Source organism: Cinclus cinclus, chromosome 5 (assembly GCF_963662255.1).
Source record: "Cinclus cinclus chromosome 5, bCinCin1.1, whole genome shotgun sequence".
Lineage (NCBI taxonomy): Eukaryota > Metazoa > Chordata > Aves > Passeriformes > Cinclidae > Cinclus > Cinclus cinclus.
The window spans coordinates 25,451,416-25,470,020 of record NC_085050.1 but is presented as its reverse complement, the minus strand read 5'-3'; the positions used below and the strand labels follow the sequence as shown (position 1 = coordinate 25,470,020).

At 37.6% G+C, this 18,605-nt stretch overlaps 1 protein-coding gene across 1 annotated transcript in view; it reads left to right on the top strand.

Annotated features, from left to right (window-relative positions):
- Positions 1 to 18,605, top strand: part of CORIN (corin, serine peptidase) — a 121,405-nt gene that overhangs the window by 59,761 nt on the left and 43,039 nt on the right. The window contains 5 exon segments of the mRNA XM_062493637.1: positions 1,116 to 1,297; positions 11,069 to 11,182; positions 15,670 to 15,777; positions 17,350 to 17,460; positions 18,019 to 18,135. Of these exon segments, the coding sequence (XP_062349621.1) occupies positions 1,116 to 1,297; positions 11,069 to 11,182; positions 15,670 to 15,777; positions 17,350 to 17,460; positions 18,019 to 18,135 (632 nt within the window).

The window sequence follows — 18,605 nt, the reverse complement described above, 5'->3', positions numbered from 1 at the left end:
AAGTACCCTTGTGCTCTTTCTTTCCATATCTTCTGTAAAAAACAGAAGAGTGTTTCAGAGCACCTTTATCTGAAGAGCCTTCACAAGTCAGATGAACTTAGTTTGCCAGTACAATGTGCAGAGCTAATAAGTGGCAACTCTTTCTGTCATCAGATGAAACCATTCTTGGTTTTGTACACAACCGTATAGGTGATCTTTGGTGCAAAAATTTTCTGTCTTTCAACAGACCACAATAAATAAATCTGGTGGTGAAAAGTGCTATTTTAGAATTTATATGCTTCTTTACAGGCAAAAAGTAATCTGCCATCGAGGAAGCTTCAATAGACAAATTCTAGAGATACATTCCTTCACTTGTTTCTGAGATAAATTCAGTACTGCAGCATGTGAAGTGCATTGTGTAAAAGTCCTTAGCATTACCTGGAGAATGTATCTCTAAAGACACCTTCTCTTAAAGAGTGGTTCCAGCCAGAGTGTGTAATGAACTCAGTAACAACACTGGCTGCACACTTGTCTTTTTAGTACAAAGCAGAGAAAGGCAACCGTACTGACTTCAGAATACTTATACAAGTGAATATTTTGCTTTACACCAATCTCTTCATTAACATTGTAGTCAGGCAGCTCTGGCAGCTTTTTTATGTTTTTCTTCTGGTTGCTGCCATGTCACACAGTTGCTAAAAGTACCATGTTACTACTGTCTGTTATTACAAAATGAAACACTAAGTTGGTAAATTTTTGGGTACTGTAGACTTCTTCGGTTCAGGCCATTTACTTGTAACTGAATATGGAATTCCAGCCATGGTTTTGAGATGGGCAGGTACAATTGAGAGTCAGACATGAAGATATTTGTGGTGCACCGGGAAAAAGATAGTTCTGTGGCATTAGGAGTGGTTATGAATAAAGCAAAATTTCATTTGCTAAAGCCTAAGAGGTTCTGCAGTTGTTTAGACAGAAACTGCAAAAAGTTGTGTTGAAAATTTAATCGTTGTAAGGGTATAGCTCTGTGGAGCACAAAATTTGTAAAAAGCACTTATTAATTTTTGCTCTTTCTAAAACATTTTCCCAACCTACTAAGGTAATAATAATTTATTATTTTGTTCTCTGTCTCTTTTCTTTAGTCGAGACCTCTTGCCCTGCAGGACATTTTGTGAGGCAGCAAAAGAAGGCTGTGAACCGGTTCTGGGTATGGTAAATGCTTCTTGGCCAGACTTCTTGAAGTGCTCTCAATTCCAAAACAAAACTGAGAATGACACCACTACAAGGGTATGCTTCTCACCACACCAAGAAAAAGGAAAGCAGTGTATGTTTCCATTCTTAACTGTTACACAATGTTTTCATTTAATAATGTGTTTTCTTTCTGTGTAGGAAAAGCTCTGGGTTGAAAGTATTCTTTCTTGTTCTATGTTCCATCTTATGACTGTGATAAAGTCTGGTTGTCAGTTGATTATAGTTTGCAGTGCTTTAATTGTTTAGGCTGATTTTTTTTTTCAGACTTGTGTTGATTTGAGGCCTTTTTATTTTACATCAAAAATCCTGAGCTCTTTCAAGGAAAGAAGGTTGGAGGAAAGTAATATGATCTGTTGACTTTTTGTTTGCTAGCTCTAGTAAGTACAGGTTTGTTATTTGGAGTAGTAACCTGATACACAGGGCAAATCTCAAGTGTATCTCCTTTTTTCTTGCTTTGAAAATGAGCCCAAAACTGATCAAGAGGTAAACATTTAAAAAAGCATGGTCTTTATACACGCTCACCACACATAAATTCATAGAATAATTTTTTATCTTGGAAAAGATGTTGAAGATCATCCAATCCAACTGTTAACTCAGCACTGCCAAGTCCACCACTGAAACATGTCCCTAGGTGTCATGTCTTTGCATCTTTTAGATACCTTCAGGGATGATGACTACACCACTTACCTGGGAAGCCTGTTCCAACCAGCCTTCCCATGAAAGAAAACTTTCCTAATACCAATCTAAACCTCTCCTGGTGCTCCTTGAGGCTGTTTTCTTCTGTCATATTGCTTGTTACTTGGGGTGAGAGATTCACTGCCACCTTTATACACCCTCCTTTCTGGCAGTTGTAGAGAGTGATCTAGTCTACCCTGAGCCATTCTTTCTCCAGGCTAAATAACCCCAGATCCCTCACCCCTCCTCGTAAGGCTTGTGCTCTGTAGACCCTTCCCCAGGTCTGTTGCCCTTCTCTAGACACGCTCCAGCACCTCGATGTCTTTCTTGTACTGAGGGGCCCAAATTAAACACAGAATTGCAGCTGTGGCTTCACCAGTGCCACATACAGCAGGGGACAATCACTGCTTGGTTCTGCTGGCCACACCATTGCTGATACAGGCCAGGATGCCACTGGCCTTCTTGGCCACCTGGGCACACACTGACTCACATTCAGCTGGCTGTTGACCAGCATTCCCAGGTCATTTTCCACTGGGCAGCTTTCCAGCCAGTCTTTTTAAAAGCATGGCATTTCCATCTCCTCAGAGGTGCTGCTGTGTTCTCTGGATCCAAATCTAGAGGTGAGATCACACCTGAGAGCAGCAAGCCTGACTTTTTTCTCACTGACCCTACTACTGAAGTTCCCTTGCTGCCGTCTGAGACTTTGCTGTTGATAATGCATTCTGTGAGATGAAGAGACTGAGGCTTGTGCAGTCTGTCTGTGGGTTCTAACTCTGTTAGTGACTTCCGTGTGACAATAAGCAAGAAGAAATGGTATGATGAAAATGGTTCTTCAATATTTTAATTAAAAACCCCAGAATTTATTCTTTAAAACTACCTTAAAGGATCAGAGAGGTTATACATTGTTTCTTTTAATGTTAGTTAATGGTACAATTAGAATAGATTATATATCCTGGGCTATCTCCTTGCAGTTCCTGAGTATACATAATAGATATAGCCTAAAATTATTAGACCATGTCTTTTACCAGTTGGATTCTCTCCAGCTCTAAAGGCATATTTTTGAAGAGTCATGAAGTATGGCTGTTATCCACACCTACTTTCATCTGTGGGAACTTTTTTACTGGCTGAGGTAGGGAAAGATCCAAAGGATTGTGTCTTGTTAAAGTTGAATGATTTCCGGTTAAATTGAACACTCTCCACAAACTTTTATTATAGAGTCATGTAGTATTTTGTGCAAGTTGCTGTAGTGAAAGCTGCTGGGACCAGTGTCTTAAGTGTATGATAAAAGTGTATGAGATTTATGCTGAAAAAATTAGGTGTAATGGATCTCTCCAAATGGGAACAGTAAGCAAGTAATTATAAAATGCATATTTTTTTCTGTGACTCAAATTCCCTATGTAAAATGGGACTAAAAGTATGCTTTTAGCTCACAGGGTTGTTGCAACCTTATGTTTGTTGATGCCTTTGGTATCAGAGGGATAAACATTATAGAAATAAGGACTACCATAATTTTGTCTTCATGGTAGGTTCAAGTAACAATTAAGGTAAGAAGCTGTAGCATAAGTAAATACATAAATGTGGTAAAGGCTTACACATTGAAGATTAATTAGCCATGAACAAAGGGTGACTATCAATCATTAATTGAGCATGATCACAGAATGAGGTATAATTCTGAAAAAGCAGCAGAATGTTAAATACCTGGATTTCATGCCTGTACATAAACTGAATACAAGGTATAGTATAAATATGCCTTAAAATATGTTAAATTTTGACAAATTATAGCTGGTCAGGGTATTCAAAAGCCCCACCAAATCTAGATAGCTGAACTTAAAGTAAGCCAGAAGAGATTTGTCACTTATGAAATTTCAAGTTTCAGAATATCCTGTGGCTAAAATAATACATTTAGTATTGCTAGAAAGGGAGCTTTTAAGATTAGTGTCTGGTTAATGGTTATTCCATAATCTGTATGGCAAGATTGATATTCATCTGGTAGTGAACTGTAGAAGTTACATCTAAGTATGCAGTGGAAGCTTCCAGAGGAAGAAATATAGAGCCAATTGTGAGACTTGCTGCTTCTACCTGACAGACTGTGGATACCCTTATTGTTCTACTTATTGTCAGTTCTGACATCCTGTTGAATAAAACAAGAGTGTTATAAAATTAAATTTTTCATTGTGCATGATGCTTGGATATGAGTGGTTTTAATGTAGAATGGGAGACTATAATTGAACTGTCTTCCAGGACCTGCAGGGGCCTACAAGAAAGATGGAGACAGGCTATTTACAAAATCATGTAGTGATAGGACAAGGGGGAATGGCTTCAAACTGAGAGTAGGTTTAGATTAGATATTAGGAAGAAAATCTTTACTGTGAGGGTGGTGAGGCACTGGAACAGGTTGCCCAGAGATGTTGTGGATGCCCTATCCCTGGAAGTGTTCAGGGACAACCTGAACAACCTGATCTAGTGGAAGATGTCTTGCCTATGCCAACGGGAATGAGATGATTTTTAAAGTCCCTTCCAACCCAAGCCCTTCTACAATTCTGTGATTCTATGGCTATGGAGAATATTTTGACTTCTATTTTTATTTAAAAGAATGGTTCTAATGTGATTCCTCTGTGACTGAAAAAGGTAAGAGTTTGGGTTCACTAGGCTCCTTCTACTACAGAAATAAACTGCTGTTCTTGAATATTTATTTCTGCAGATTGTATATTTGAAAGAATTTACTTCTCTGACAGTAGAACCAAACAGCTCAGGCTGATTCTTTGCTCTAATGCCTTTTCATCTAGTGTTCAGCATAAACTGCTTTTCATATACTCCTCAGGGTTCAGTTCCTGGAAACTTCAAGAGCATGTCCTTGGCTTATGACTGCTTATTTCTCAATTCTGTGGTCTCTTTTGGGGTTTGTTGCCTCCAGATCACATACAGTGAATCCTTCCCTGCCTACATGTGCCTTGCATATAATTTGTTTTGTGTGATGTAATTCTCTTTTGCATCTTTAGTGTGTTTATCAAAATTAAGGTCTGACTGCTATACCTGTTTGCTCCACAGATTTTTGTACAGTGTCATCCAGTCTTCCAATCCCAAACAAAACTTTCTCTTGATTTCTCTTGTTTGTTTTTGTCTGATTGTGGCTAAAAATTCCATATCCTCCACATTTTCTGAATTAAAGGTTATCACTCCTCCAAAATATCCTTGAACATCATATTTCCAAGCCCTGTTGGAGAAAATATGCTTGAGTCATGTTCTAGTTAGAATCCAGAGCATTTATCCTGGGGACAATTAACAGTTTTCCTAAAAAATGTTTATTGGTTAGAATAAGGATTGTCTTGTGGATGGTTGATGTGTCATAGCTAATATTTATCTTTGTCTAAAAGTGAGCTCTACAAGCATTGGAAATTGAGTGTAAAATACCACTGTGGGGAATCTATTATGAAATAAATCCCTGATCTGAACACAGATGTACTGACTGTACTGGAAAATCCAAGCTGTGCCATTATAGTAAAAACATCTAAATGCAAGAGTCATTCTGTCATTCTCTGAGTCACAGAGAAAAAGGTGCAGGTCTGAAGGCTGATGCCCTTCAAACTGATATCTGTTTACCAAGTTACAAGTGAATACTCAGTAGAAGAGAAAATCAGATACCCTAATAATAGTTGTAAGTATTTATGTTTTGATATTGAAGATAGGTGGTTGAACTGGTTTCACAGGTCTAATGAGCTATGAGCATGTGAGGGAGTGAGCAGGAGGCATTGTAAGTCATTCACTCCACAGGTAACCACTAATGCATTCTGGGGGGAAGAAATCACAGAAACCTTCCTGAAGGCTGTTAGTCATAGCCCTACTCATGGAAAAAATTCAGCTCTGCTTTTCTCTCTCTCTCTCTCTCTCAACTGACACTGTTTATTTTGTTATTTTATTTGCTTTGACCAGCCAACATATCTGTTGCTGTTAAACCCATGGTGGAAAAACCCCCAGTACCTTGAATGAGAAATAATGCAACACAATAATCTGACTTAGACTAACACGGAGCTCTCAAAAGAGCCCCGAAGTTATTTTTCTGTTAATTTGAATTGTAAAGTGCTTTCAAAAGCAGCTGTGAATATGATGCTTCTACTGTTTATGCAACAAAACTATGTAAATTACAGTATAGAATTATGAGAAATCGTTCACTTTTGTATTTTTCCTAAAGAGGCATTATAAATGAATGTCTGTTATTGTTAAAAAAGTGATGCACAAGTGGCCTGAAATGAGCTTCATTGCCATGAGATTTGGGTTGGAAGGGACCTTAAAAATAATCTTATTCCACCCCCTCTGCCCAGGGACACCTTCAACTAGATCAGGTTGCTCAGAGCCCATCCACCCTGACCTTGAACACTTCCAGGGATGGGGCATCCACAGCTTCTCTGGAAAACCTGTTCCAGTGCCTCACCACCCTCACAGTAAAGATTTTCTTCCTAATATCTAATCTAAACCTACTCTCATTTTGAAGCCATTCCCCTTGTCCTATCACTACATGCTGTTGTAGAAGTTCCCCTCCATCTTTCTTGTAGGCTGCTTTGAGGTATTGGAAGGCTGCAATTAGGTCACCCCTAGCTTCATTCAAACTAGTGTTAATTGAGAGAATTGTCTTTGAGGAATAACTTTGAGTAGAGTATTTAAATAACTGCTTGCAACAGGCATTTATTTTTCTGTGGGCAATGTAATTATATACATCCAGTAGATAATTTTTCTGAGAAAAAGCTTTTAAAATCAGGAAAACATTCTCTTTCTTTGTGCCCTTGCACTTACTTAATGCAGCGGAAAAGAGAGAGATGATTTGTGTATGTGTAACATTGATGCTGAATAGCTGCAAAGACAGCAATAGTGGAATAATTTTTTAGAGGAAAAGAAAATGTTTTTTCTGGATTTTCATGGTTTTTCATGTGAAGAAACACGCATGATTGATTAAACTATTTCCCCCACCAAATCGCTTTTTAATTCTATCAATCCTGAATTTATTTTGTTGTGTACTCTGGTTTTTATTCTCCTGTTCTGCCTGTATTCCTGGGTTTTTTGCCTGTTTCTTTTCCAGCTTGGAGTTTCTTATGTGGCCTTTTTAGGCCACATCACTTGAGTGAAAGAAAAAGGTCTTTTGTCTCTTTTTTCCCCCAGGGTTTTGCATCCTAAGGAAATAGAAAAAAGAACAATTACCGGGGGTAAGGAGTTGCCAGCTTTTCTAATTCCATTATTATGATCATAGTATCAAAACTTTCTAGAATTGACAGCAACAGGATGCATACACTGTCCTGCGGGGTACATAAATGGTATAGCGAGCAGGTGATGAAAAACTGAAAATGAGAGAATACAGGGATTCCTCTGTGTTGCATTGTGCTATAGTGGCTGTATTGGGTAAGAGAACAAGTCCATCTGTCTTATAATTCTGACTCCAAAAGCTGACAAAATCAAATGCCCAGAAAAGGAAAACAGGCCAAGACTATATGGCAGTACTTTTCCAAATACTCCTGCACTTTCCATCTGTTTGAGATTCAAGGATTTTTTCTGTAACTTGTGACCCGCCACAGATTTTTATTCTATTGTGTCCCTTTGTTACATGAATCTGTGTATATTTTAGTATCTGTAGTATCCATATCTAGATTGTTACAGCTTGTCAATGTATTGCATGAAGAGCACTACCTTTTGGTTGTTTTAATACCTCTTACTTCTTCCATTGCATTAGATAGTAAATCTGGTCTCTGCTTTGAAAAAAAAATTGAAGCACTTTCCATGGTCTTTTTGCCAGTTATAGAATGCTTTAAGTGCTGCTATACCTTGAAATGCAACCAGATGTCAGTCTTGAGGATGGTAAAAGAATATTTATTTCAGTCTGTGCTCTCTGCAGCTTTCCAGGGACCTTTCCACATAATCTTCTAGAGATGACATTCCAGTAATCTAGCTGGAAAGTACAGCACATAAATGGTCTTGCCTCCTCAAAGGCACTTTTGATAGTACATCAGACACAGGTTAAATAAAACACTTTTTGCTGCCACTGATGCTTAGTCCAGGATTTTGGAAGCTATTCCAGATTGTAAACCTTTCTGGGCAAGGACTAAAACAAGTTTCCCTATTAGCAAGGATTGCTTCCATTTTGTTTGGGATCATTTTACATAACGTTTTTCTTTCTTCAGGAGTTTGGGTGTGTATATTTTCATGACTTTATTAAGAAATCTGTAAATTATTTATCAGAGTAATTAACATTTCCCAGCATATTTCTTTAGAATAACATTGCCATTTGTAATAATTTTGGGTGCAATGGGCTATATTTTTCCTATTTCAGACAGCTATTACAGGCATTATTTCTTCTGCTGCTGCTTTGTTTTGAACAGTCCCAGCGTTTCTGAGTGTGCAGCCTGTGTTGAATAAAGTCTTATAAATGATCACATGCCTAAATCCACTAGGTTCCTGATCAAATACCAGAATTCAACATTCAACAAAAGTGTTTGCTTTACAGCATTAGATAAGGCTTTTATAATTTCCATTAAAATCTGATCTTTGGAGGTATGGTGGAATGATCAGCCTACTGCAAAGTTCATGCACAATCTTGGAAGAAAGCAGAATTTACATTAATTGGAGGTACTGTTCACAGCATCTGTGCTCTCCTTGCCCTGAACACTGCACTGATTGGACCAAACATATCCAGTCATTACCTTTTAGAAGACTGTAAGAGGTGAGATGAAAATTTCTAACGATTCCTTCTGATTGCTGCTGGATGCTTAAACTGAGATAAAGTAAACTAATTTCACTTTTCCTCTTGTTTTTTGTATAACATGCAAGATAAACAGGAAAATGCTCACTTCAGGTGTGCAGATATGGAGATAGTTTGGGATAGGAGCAGAACAAGGCAGGGATGTATTAAGGACGCAGAGTCAGGATGACTTATAAGTGCTTCAACACACTTTTGTTCACAGCCCAGAAATGAATATGGGACCCTGGAATCTTTTCTCTTCTGATATGTAAGAAAAGTCACCAAATATTCCTTCTGTTAACTTTCATTCTCCCAGGCCAAATTGGCATATTCACCCAAAAGACAGGAGTGCATTGCTCCTGCTATCTTAGTACCTTAAAAAGTGAATACTACTTTAGTATCTTAGAAAGTGCAGCTCTGTACTGATTAATATCTCCATCAAAGCAAATCAAGATAGTTTCTTTTGAGCTATTAATGCTCTTTTCCTTCTTAAATAGGAAGGAAATTGTGTAAAAGCCAAGTTATAAAAATGCAAGATTACCAGTCAGTTAAAACTGCCTTTCCAACCTCTAAGAGCCTTTCTTGTATGATGAATTACAAAATTTTGATTATGCGATCATATTGTATTTTTACCTGACATCATCATTTGTGGGATAAATACCAGTGTCCAGGGAACTAGTACTTCCATACCTAGGAAGTGTGTTGTTTCTAGGGGCCCCTGTAGAGCTTGGTGACTGCAGAAATCAGGAAGTGCAGTGTATAGAGCAGGGAACTGGAGAAATAAAAATATTGGCTCATAATAAAGTGTGACATTATCATATGAAATTATATTCTTGGCCTGTCACTGTTGCAACGGACATGCTGAACAATGCACTTGAATAAAATTTGTCTTTATTGTTCTTTGAACATTGCCAGCTAACTGGGCTCTTCATTTGTATAGCTGGAGTCTATTTGCAGCTGAGACATTTGCAGCTACAAGTAAAGGCAACAAGAGCTATTCTTTGAACATGTAAAATGACATCAGTCTTTACCCTCCAAAAAAACCCACGTGCTGATTTTTGTGTCTTAGATGTTACTATTCGTTATTTCTCATAACTCTCACTTTAATATCTCATTGCCTCATTTTTCCTGCTATAAAATGAGACTGTCAGTGTTATCTAATCTCATGTTTGTCTTAAGGCTTTCGTATTTTGCAGTTTGTAATACCCTTCCAAAACTGATAGAATACAAGTGAGGCTGTAACTCTTCAGTTAGAGGCTAGGAAATGTGTCCAACGACACAGTGTGAGGGTACCTGCTTAGGAACACATCATAAGGGTGTGCAAAAGGATGATGCTGGTGGTTTTGCGCTACCTTGTTTCTGATGAAGAGTCACAAACATTAAATGGCACAAACTAGTTGAAACCTTTTGGTTTAAAGTCTCTTAGTTTGGGCACCTTTCTGTGAAGTTAGAGAAAATAGAGAAAATCCTCCTTTAAAATACATTGCATAAGCAGCTTTCACTGCAATAACCATGTCCTTGTTACACAAGTAGAAAATTATGTTTGTATTGCAAAATCAAAATTATTTGCTGTCCAACCGGACAGTACACCTGGGAATGCCATAGAAAATATTTTGAAATTATTCCTAAATTTATATTACAAACAAATTATCTGTAAGAAGTGTGTGTTTCAGTTAACTAAGTTTGTCCTGTTTCTTGGGATGGTAAAATAATAGTGAGGCTTAGAAAAGAATGTAAGTATGTTTAAAAAAAAATCTCCTGCTGACAAAATTTAAAACTAATATTGAGGATGCTGAGGGTGTGTGTGTTTGTGTGTATAGACATTGCCATTGTGTGATAGAAAAGACTGCTATTCTAGGACCACAACTAAAATTAAAAATCTAGACAAATAGTTGAATGTACAGCCAGTGCAAGCTGGAGCTATTTGTCATTTTTAAAAAAACTGAAAAAGCATCCCCAGTGCTAAGTGGTACCTCACAGCATCCACTGTATACCCATTGTTTTGGCAAACTGTGAAGAATACCAAAAGGCTATACAGTAACACCAGTCTTAAGCAGAAAGTATTATACTTTTTGTAGGTGCATTCCAGATGAGCATGTAAGGCTCCTTCCTTCATCCCAGGGGCAGATTTAACAGGTGTAATAGTCTTTTCATGACTGCCTGTTGAGGTCTTTTAAAATGGTTCATTCACTGATAGAAGTTTCAAATGGCTTTGTTCTATCTCAAAAGTTGAGGCTTTTTTCTTTTAGATTTTCCACTTGACCTTCTTGTATTAAGTGATGTTCCTCTGAGAGCTATCCTAATGTTTTCCAAATTGGAAATACATTTCAATCCCTGTGGGAAATATTGGATATCAGTTTAACATTTCTGAGGCTCTAGTAACACTAACTTAGTAGTGTTAATGCTAATGATTTTTCTCCACATTCTGTCTTTTCTGCTCTCTTACAGCACTGTGTGGAGGCGAGGACAGTTTCTTGTGTGCCAGTGGGATCTGCATCCCTGGGAAACTGCAGTGTAATGGCTACAACGACTGTGATGATTGGAGTGATGAGGTCCATTGTAGTAAGTTTCTTAAACCTTGCAGTGTTCTGCTGCAGTACTGAATCCATTCAGGGAAACCTGGAAACTGAAGCAGGCTGTTGGCACAGTATAGGAGCTTTGCATAGTGTTTGCATATATTGACATTTGGATTCTGTCAGCTGCTGTGGACTAGGTTTAGCTCTGCTCACTCAGGCCACAGCATGTGCTTTTGGTCTGTCAAATTTTATGCCTTGAGGCAGATATTCTGCAAGAAACTAAATGGAAATAGAAAGTTTTTTGGTTTTTTTTTAATGGATCAATAGTGTGCATCAGAAAGGAGCACTTCTGGTAATCAGCTGAATACTGTTAGTTGTAGCTCTATCCTGTTACTTGGCATTGATTTTAGAGTAGATGCAAGACCATCTGTTCAGAAAGTTCTCTTGGTTTCAACCCTAGATATGATTTATTTAAATTAATCCCAGTATATGCTGCAGTAGAATGTACATATGTGATGGCTTAATGTATTTTTTTTGTCTGTGGTAGTGCATATCTTTAGAGCTCCTATGTTTTTCTTCCGAGTTAAGAAAACACCTTGAGCTACAAACACCTTTAGAAAAGCAGAGGAAATGTACTGTGAGAAAGCAATGAGAAGGCAAGAAGAACAGAGAAAAATGTGGAAAAATTACTAAATTACTATAGTAGGACATGATGCCATGAAACAGGATTTCTTATTCAGACTTTGAAAAATGTCAGACTGTGCAGTTTACACTCAACTCAAAAGATTAGTTCCTGTTAGTGATTTAAGAGCCTGGGTATTCCAAGGCTCACTAAAGCTGCTTTTAAGGAAGTTGTTGTTAGATTTTATCTGGCATACTCCAAGGAATAAATGAGGACAGCAATTTCCTCCTGGTCTCAGTATGAATAAGGCTAGAGCTTGATTTTCCTTTAATAGCCTACAATTCATTTAATGGAGATTGAGATAATGTCTGTTATGGAAAAAATATTGTATGATTTTATTTTCCAATTTTTCCTGTCAGCATCAGCTTTAGATGTAAAGTAAGCTCAAAAATTTAAAAATGCCTAGGAGACTATGGCTCTCAAGTTCTATTAGAAATGGGAAAAGAAGAAATTAGTTGTAAAAGGATAAATATATGATATGTCTTGAAAAAACAAACATAAATTTCGTGAGCTAAGGTTACCTTTGAAAGGATGCCTGTCTATTTAATGATACAGGGTTTATATGCAGAGGACATCTTTCATTAGGATGCTTGGTAAGAGCTGAGGAGAGGGTGTGGAGGTCAAATAAGACTTTCCTGAATTACTCAGCACCAAGAGCAAAGCTGAAGGCAGACCTATCTGCCTGGAAGCTTGTCTGATAAAAGGCACTGAGTTTCTTGCAGTCCTTGCCCCTCTCAAGGTCTTTAGTCATGTCATTAAATTATAGAATAGGTTTCTCAGAGTCCCATCCAACCTGACCTTGAATATTTCCAGGAATGGGGTGGGTACTATTCCTCTGGGTAACGTGTTCCAGTGTTTCACCATCCTCATTGTGAAAAGTTTATTCCTTATGTCTAGTCTGAAATTACCCTTTTTTAAAACTATTGCTCCTCGTCCTGTAAGAACAGGCCCAGCTAAAAAGTCTCTCCCCATCTTTCTTATAAGCTTCCCTAAAGTGCTGAAAGGCCACTCTCTCTCCAGGAGAAACAACCCCAACTCTCTCAGCCTTTCTTCAAAGGAGAGTTGTTCCATCCCTAAGATTATTTTTGTAGCTTTTCTGGACCTCTTCCAGCATGTCCATGTCTTTCCTGTGCTGTGGGAACTAGAGCTGGATGCAGCACTGCAGGTGGGCTTTCACAAGAGCAGAGTGGAGGGACAGAATTACCTTCCTCAACCTTCTGACCATGCTGCTTCTAATGCAGCCCAGGATCACTTGGCTTCCTGGGCTGCAAGTGCACATTGCTGAGTAATGTCCAGCTGTTCATCTACCTGTTCCCCCAAGTTTTTCTTGGCAGGGCTGCTTTCAATCCGCTCATTCCCCAGCCTGTGTTGATACCAGGGCTTGCCCTGACCCAGGTGCAGCACCCTGTACTTGATCTTGTTAGACCACAAGACTCACATGGGCCCACTTCTCCAGCTTGCCCAGGTCCCTCTGTATGGCCTGTCCTTCAGGTGTGCCCACCACACCACTCAGCTTGACATCCACACCATGTCCCCATCTCATCTGCAGCATTGCTGAGGCCATTGCTTGATCCCTTCATCCGTGTTGTTCATGAAGACATTAAATAACACTGCTCCCAGTACAGAGCCCTGAGGGACACCACTGGTCACTGATGTCCTTTGGGATTCTGAGCTATTGATCCTTGGGACACGATTGTCCAACTGATCCCTTGTCCACCAAACAGTCCACCCATGAAATCCATCCCTCTCCATTTTAGAGAGCAGGATGTTGTACCCAGACCCATGTGCAGCAAGTCCTTCTGGACCCATACAGGGACCAAACCTGCCATCCTGGCTTTATTAGCTCCATGCTTTAACCAACTGAGCTTATCTCAGGGTCAAGTTGCAAAAGATTCACTGGGCTTCCTTTGTGTTTAGTGGAGTATAAAATAGGAATTTGTATTTAATTTTGTGAAAATGGGGACTTCCCCATCATTTATAGAATTTAAGTTGAGCCTCTTAAATGTGGCAGCTGTCAAGTGCCCATCTTACTTAAGAGAGCAACCCAACTACCTATAAATACATTATTGCCAATATTTTGAAGAAAATGTATGTTAAGGCTGTTAGATTTTCATCAAGGGAATATTACTTCCCTGCAATAAGTTTTTATTCTTTTTGTTTACCCTGTCTGTGTGGGCCTGTGTGTTTTCTACCCTAAAGGATACTGCAGGAACTTCAGAGGTATGAATGGAAAGAGGAATGGGGGTATGAATGGAAATTAAATTTATCCAGAGGAAATAGAAAAAGGCAGTTTTGTTTCATTTGCAGGAGGAGCAGTGGAAGAAGCATAGAAACTGTCAAGAGTTAGAAACCGATCAATAAGATTAAAGGTTTCCAAAGTACTTCATTGTGCTGCATGTTCAAAACAAGTAATGTTTAGAATTTACTCTCAACTGGGTGTTGGTCTGCTTACAGGAAGCAAGAACTTAAATTTATTTTCATTTAGTGTGGGGTTTTTTTGTTATTCCCTGTTTTATGAATAACAGTTCTTTCTGAAGCTAAATTAACTGTTGAGTATGTAGCTCATAGCTCAGCCATATTATTTTACTTCGTATCCTGAAGCATTTCCTTTGTATTATCCTATAATTTCAGTATATATTCTAAGATTAATATATTCTAAGATAGTAGATAAATTGATATATTCTAAGGTAATGTGAAACTTGAAGAAAGCATTGATACTTCTGTGAGGGAAGGAGAGGGAATGACTCATGTTCAAGTTCCAGAGTTTTTTATTCACCTAGGAGGTGAAACACTTGGTTCACGTTGAAGGGGTAGAAATGCCACTGCACCTTCTGGAAGATTTCTGCACCTTTCAGTGTGTATTATCCTTAGAAGGACACTCTGCTTTCAAAATGGAACCACTGTGCAATCCTGAGCACAGGAATCACAGGAGAGAAGGAACTGGTAGCATGATTCTGTTGTTTTGTTGTTGATCTCTCAGAAGAAAGGAGATACTTTTGTTCCAGTCCCTGCTTTTCGAGTTCTCTCTCTCATTGTTCCAGGGAGGAACTAATTTAAAATGCTCACATATGCCAGTAAGAGCAGGCATATGAAGAAAGGACTTCCTTGGTTCCAGTGGCATAGCTTCAAGAGGAAGGAAGGATTGTCCACCTAGCTCTTCTGTATCTCAGCATTCTCCCTGAAAAGCTAGAGAAAAAGAAAAGTTTAGAAGGCAGTGAAGCTGAATTACCTAGTTACTTCCTAGCTGTGAACTTGAAATCAAAAGTTGTTACTGGTGGGACCAGATACCACAAACCATAATTTCTCTTCAATCTGCTTAACTACAACAAAGACTCCATGGTTTTATTGTACCTGATACTATTCAAGTATTATGGTTACTCTCAGAGAATATCTAGCAGGCTATACTGATGCATCCAGTCATGGAAAAAAAGGTTAAACCCACTTGGGGCTGACAGGAATTCTTACTGGCCAAATCTGAGCTGTGTTTAACTGTGTTAAAGCTCATTTAAAACCATTGTAAGATCAAAGGCAGGCTCAAAAGTAGAGACTGGGGATCTTGATTTCGCTGCTGGAATCTTCATGTCCACTTAATAGCCACATCAGGTACTCAGGATTGTCCTAGTAATCTACAATGGTGAAGCCTACAACATTCCCTGAGAACTTTGTGTATAAATTAATTAAATATTTAGGCCTCTATGTGCAAGTATGTGCAAGTACCAGTATATTAATGCAGACCTGTAAGTTTTAATGTGTCTTTAGCTAATTCTGTGTGTAGTCAACACATTCCAGTGCTCATAGTTTATATGAATGTTCCAATGCAACTTTAACATTTTACATGCTTTATTTTGTAGACTGCAGTAATGATGTATTTCGTTGCAACACGGGAAAATGCCTCAATTATACCTTTGTTTGTGATGGATACGATGACTGTGGAGACCTTAGTGATGAACAAAATTGTGGTAAATGAAAGTTATGTGCTTTGCTAAAGTCTTGAAGATATCAGGACTGCCTAAGCCAGTAATCTTTTTCCTTCAACTACTGAGTAATAAATAGTAATATCCCCTGTTCTTACCATATTTGAGCAAAGTGAAAACAGCTCACAGATTCTATATGCAATTTGAAAAGGTTTAGAGGAGAGTTATGGATCAACAGATCTTGAAGGGTTTGGTATTTATAAGAAATACTGCTATTTTCAATTTGCTTTAAACTAATTCCAAAAGATGCTTCCTTGCTAGCTTGACTGGATTTAACTGAGAGAAGAGCAAACTGTATGAGGGTACACACTTGTGGTGCCAGCTGTTTTATAGCTGATTTTTTTTTTACATAAGGTTCATAGTGAAATCATATGTTTTGATTATCAAATTCTGTTTGTTTCAAATTCTCTTGTCAATCAACTTTGCATGTTCTGACTCGTGATACTTACCAACCTACTATATGTATCTACCTACACTTAACTTCCATAGGAGAACCTATGAACTTTTGCCATTAAAAAAGGATAATCTTAACATGTAAATATTGGGAAACATAGAAAGCCTTATTTTTATTAACTTTTGGTCCTGTTTCTACACCTGAGAAAAATTAAGTTTTCTAAGATAATTCTTTAATAGTTAAAATATTATTTCTCACTTTTTTCCTTTTACCTTTCTAAGGAAGAACACAAAGGATATGAAATCTGAAAATCAAGGCACATTTTTTTCTGAGATTTTTTTAATATTTCTTCTCCAAATTAAGCACACCCTAAGACTTTTCAATATTTTCTTGTCCGTTTTTGTTATTTAGTGGGGTTTTTCATGAATAATCTTAGTTTAAAGATGATTAAGATTTTCTAAATGTTAATCTGTCTCCTATCTTTCCTACCTTGACATAGTTTTTTTTTTTCTATACAATTTTTTAAATCTAAGGTTTTTCATCTAGGTTTTTTCATGTTATAATTGGTTTTCATGGCAGATTTGGAGGACTGGACTGTGTCTATTCTATTTATTTTGATGTAAAGTCTATGTGCTCAACAGAATGCTCTTTGTGCATTCAGGTAGAAGGAGTAGTAAGATAACAATTGGAATGATTTCTTTGTAGATAATTCTTATGGAACATTCCAAGTACATGCAAGAAATATAGTTTCTGAAGTTGAGATACATTTTTTAAATATCTTAGTAAAAAGATAAATGAAGGAAATTCTTTTCTCTGATGGTTACTGAAAATGTTGTTTAACTGAAAATCATTCCCTGAGATGGTAAACCAGATCTTCTAATGTGCTTAACAAATCTTGGAAACTTGTTTATTTACAAATAGTCACAGCTGTGCACCTGAGAGAAGGAATGAGTGCATCACCATACAGGCAATACAATTAAGAATGTATGTAAGTACCATCTGCAAAAAGGTCTGCAGATACAAAAGATTTCTTATTTATTAATGCAGAATGCCTCATTAATAAGAAGATTAGATAATAAGCATAGAAAATTTATCAGTAATATAAAATATACAAACAGTAACTTTGTATCCTTTTTTTTCCTTCAAATTTGCATTTTATGTAGATTGTAATCCAGTGACACATCACCAGTGTGGAGAGGGAAGATGTATAACAGCTGATTGGGTATGTGATGGTGACCATGACTGTATAGACAAATCAGATGAGATCAATTGCTGTAAGTTCCCTTAATATCTAAATTATTTTTCTTTCTTTGAAAACTAAAAAAAAAAAAGTAAGATAATTAGTATACTCACTTGTAAGGCAAAACTATAAACTTATTTTATTTCAGAAGTTCACACTTTACAAATGTCTGTTTTCAGCAGACAGCAGCAGCAAATTAAACATTTGTTGCCTTTGTTGAGCTGTAAAGCATTGCTTTGTGTTAGAGCTTCTTGATGATTACAGAATTAGCTTTCTGTTAATTTTAATGTTCCTACTGCATGAGTAAAAATTATGTGCATTTTTTTTATCTCGGGGAAGCAAAGACTTCATCTCAGCCTGTTGCCAGTACCTGACATTTACAGTTTCAGTCTCTGTAGGTAAAGATCAGTGCAGCTGTCGCTGTTGAAAAATGTGCTGACACATAATGAAAAATACATCGTGATCTCCAGTGCTAAGCAGTGTCATCAGCTCCTCCCAAAATACCTTCAGTATGATGTTCAAATATAATACAGAGCTTCACTAAGCTACATTGATCAGAATATTGTCTTTTTAATATTTTTTCTCTCTCTAGCATGTCATAGTCAGGGTCTGGTGGAGTGCAGAAATGGGCAGTGCATTCCCAGTGCATTCCAGTGTGATGGAGATAATGATTGTAAAGATGGAAGTGATGAAGAAAACTGCAGTGAAAGTAAGGATATGCCTCATTTTACTCTTCTTACTAAACCTACCATTGAATGTTGTGTTCCACAGTGCCTTTAGCTAAAGCTCTTTGACACATTACTTTCCTTACCTTTCTAATAACCCTTGCAAAGGCTGGTTGGTGTGTGGCTTTCACACAGGAATTTGTAAGCAGACCTCTTTTAATACATAAAATTATTTTAAAAGATGAAGAAGTGGGGGTGATATTTAGCACAGTATTTAGTTATCTGATGTGGTCAGCTGTTACTTGAAATACATCGGAGCAGTGAGAATCTACTATTACAGGAATTGGTGTCATTTGAGGAGGAATTTTCTCATTAAAATACTTGGGAATAAGAGAGAGAATATTTTCATTAGTAAACTAATGATTTAGTGTGACTAAGGGAAAATATATGAGAACATAAGTTTTCACAGCTACTTGATAGCTGTCTTATAATGGACTCTGTGAGAGAAGAGGAA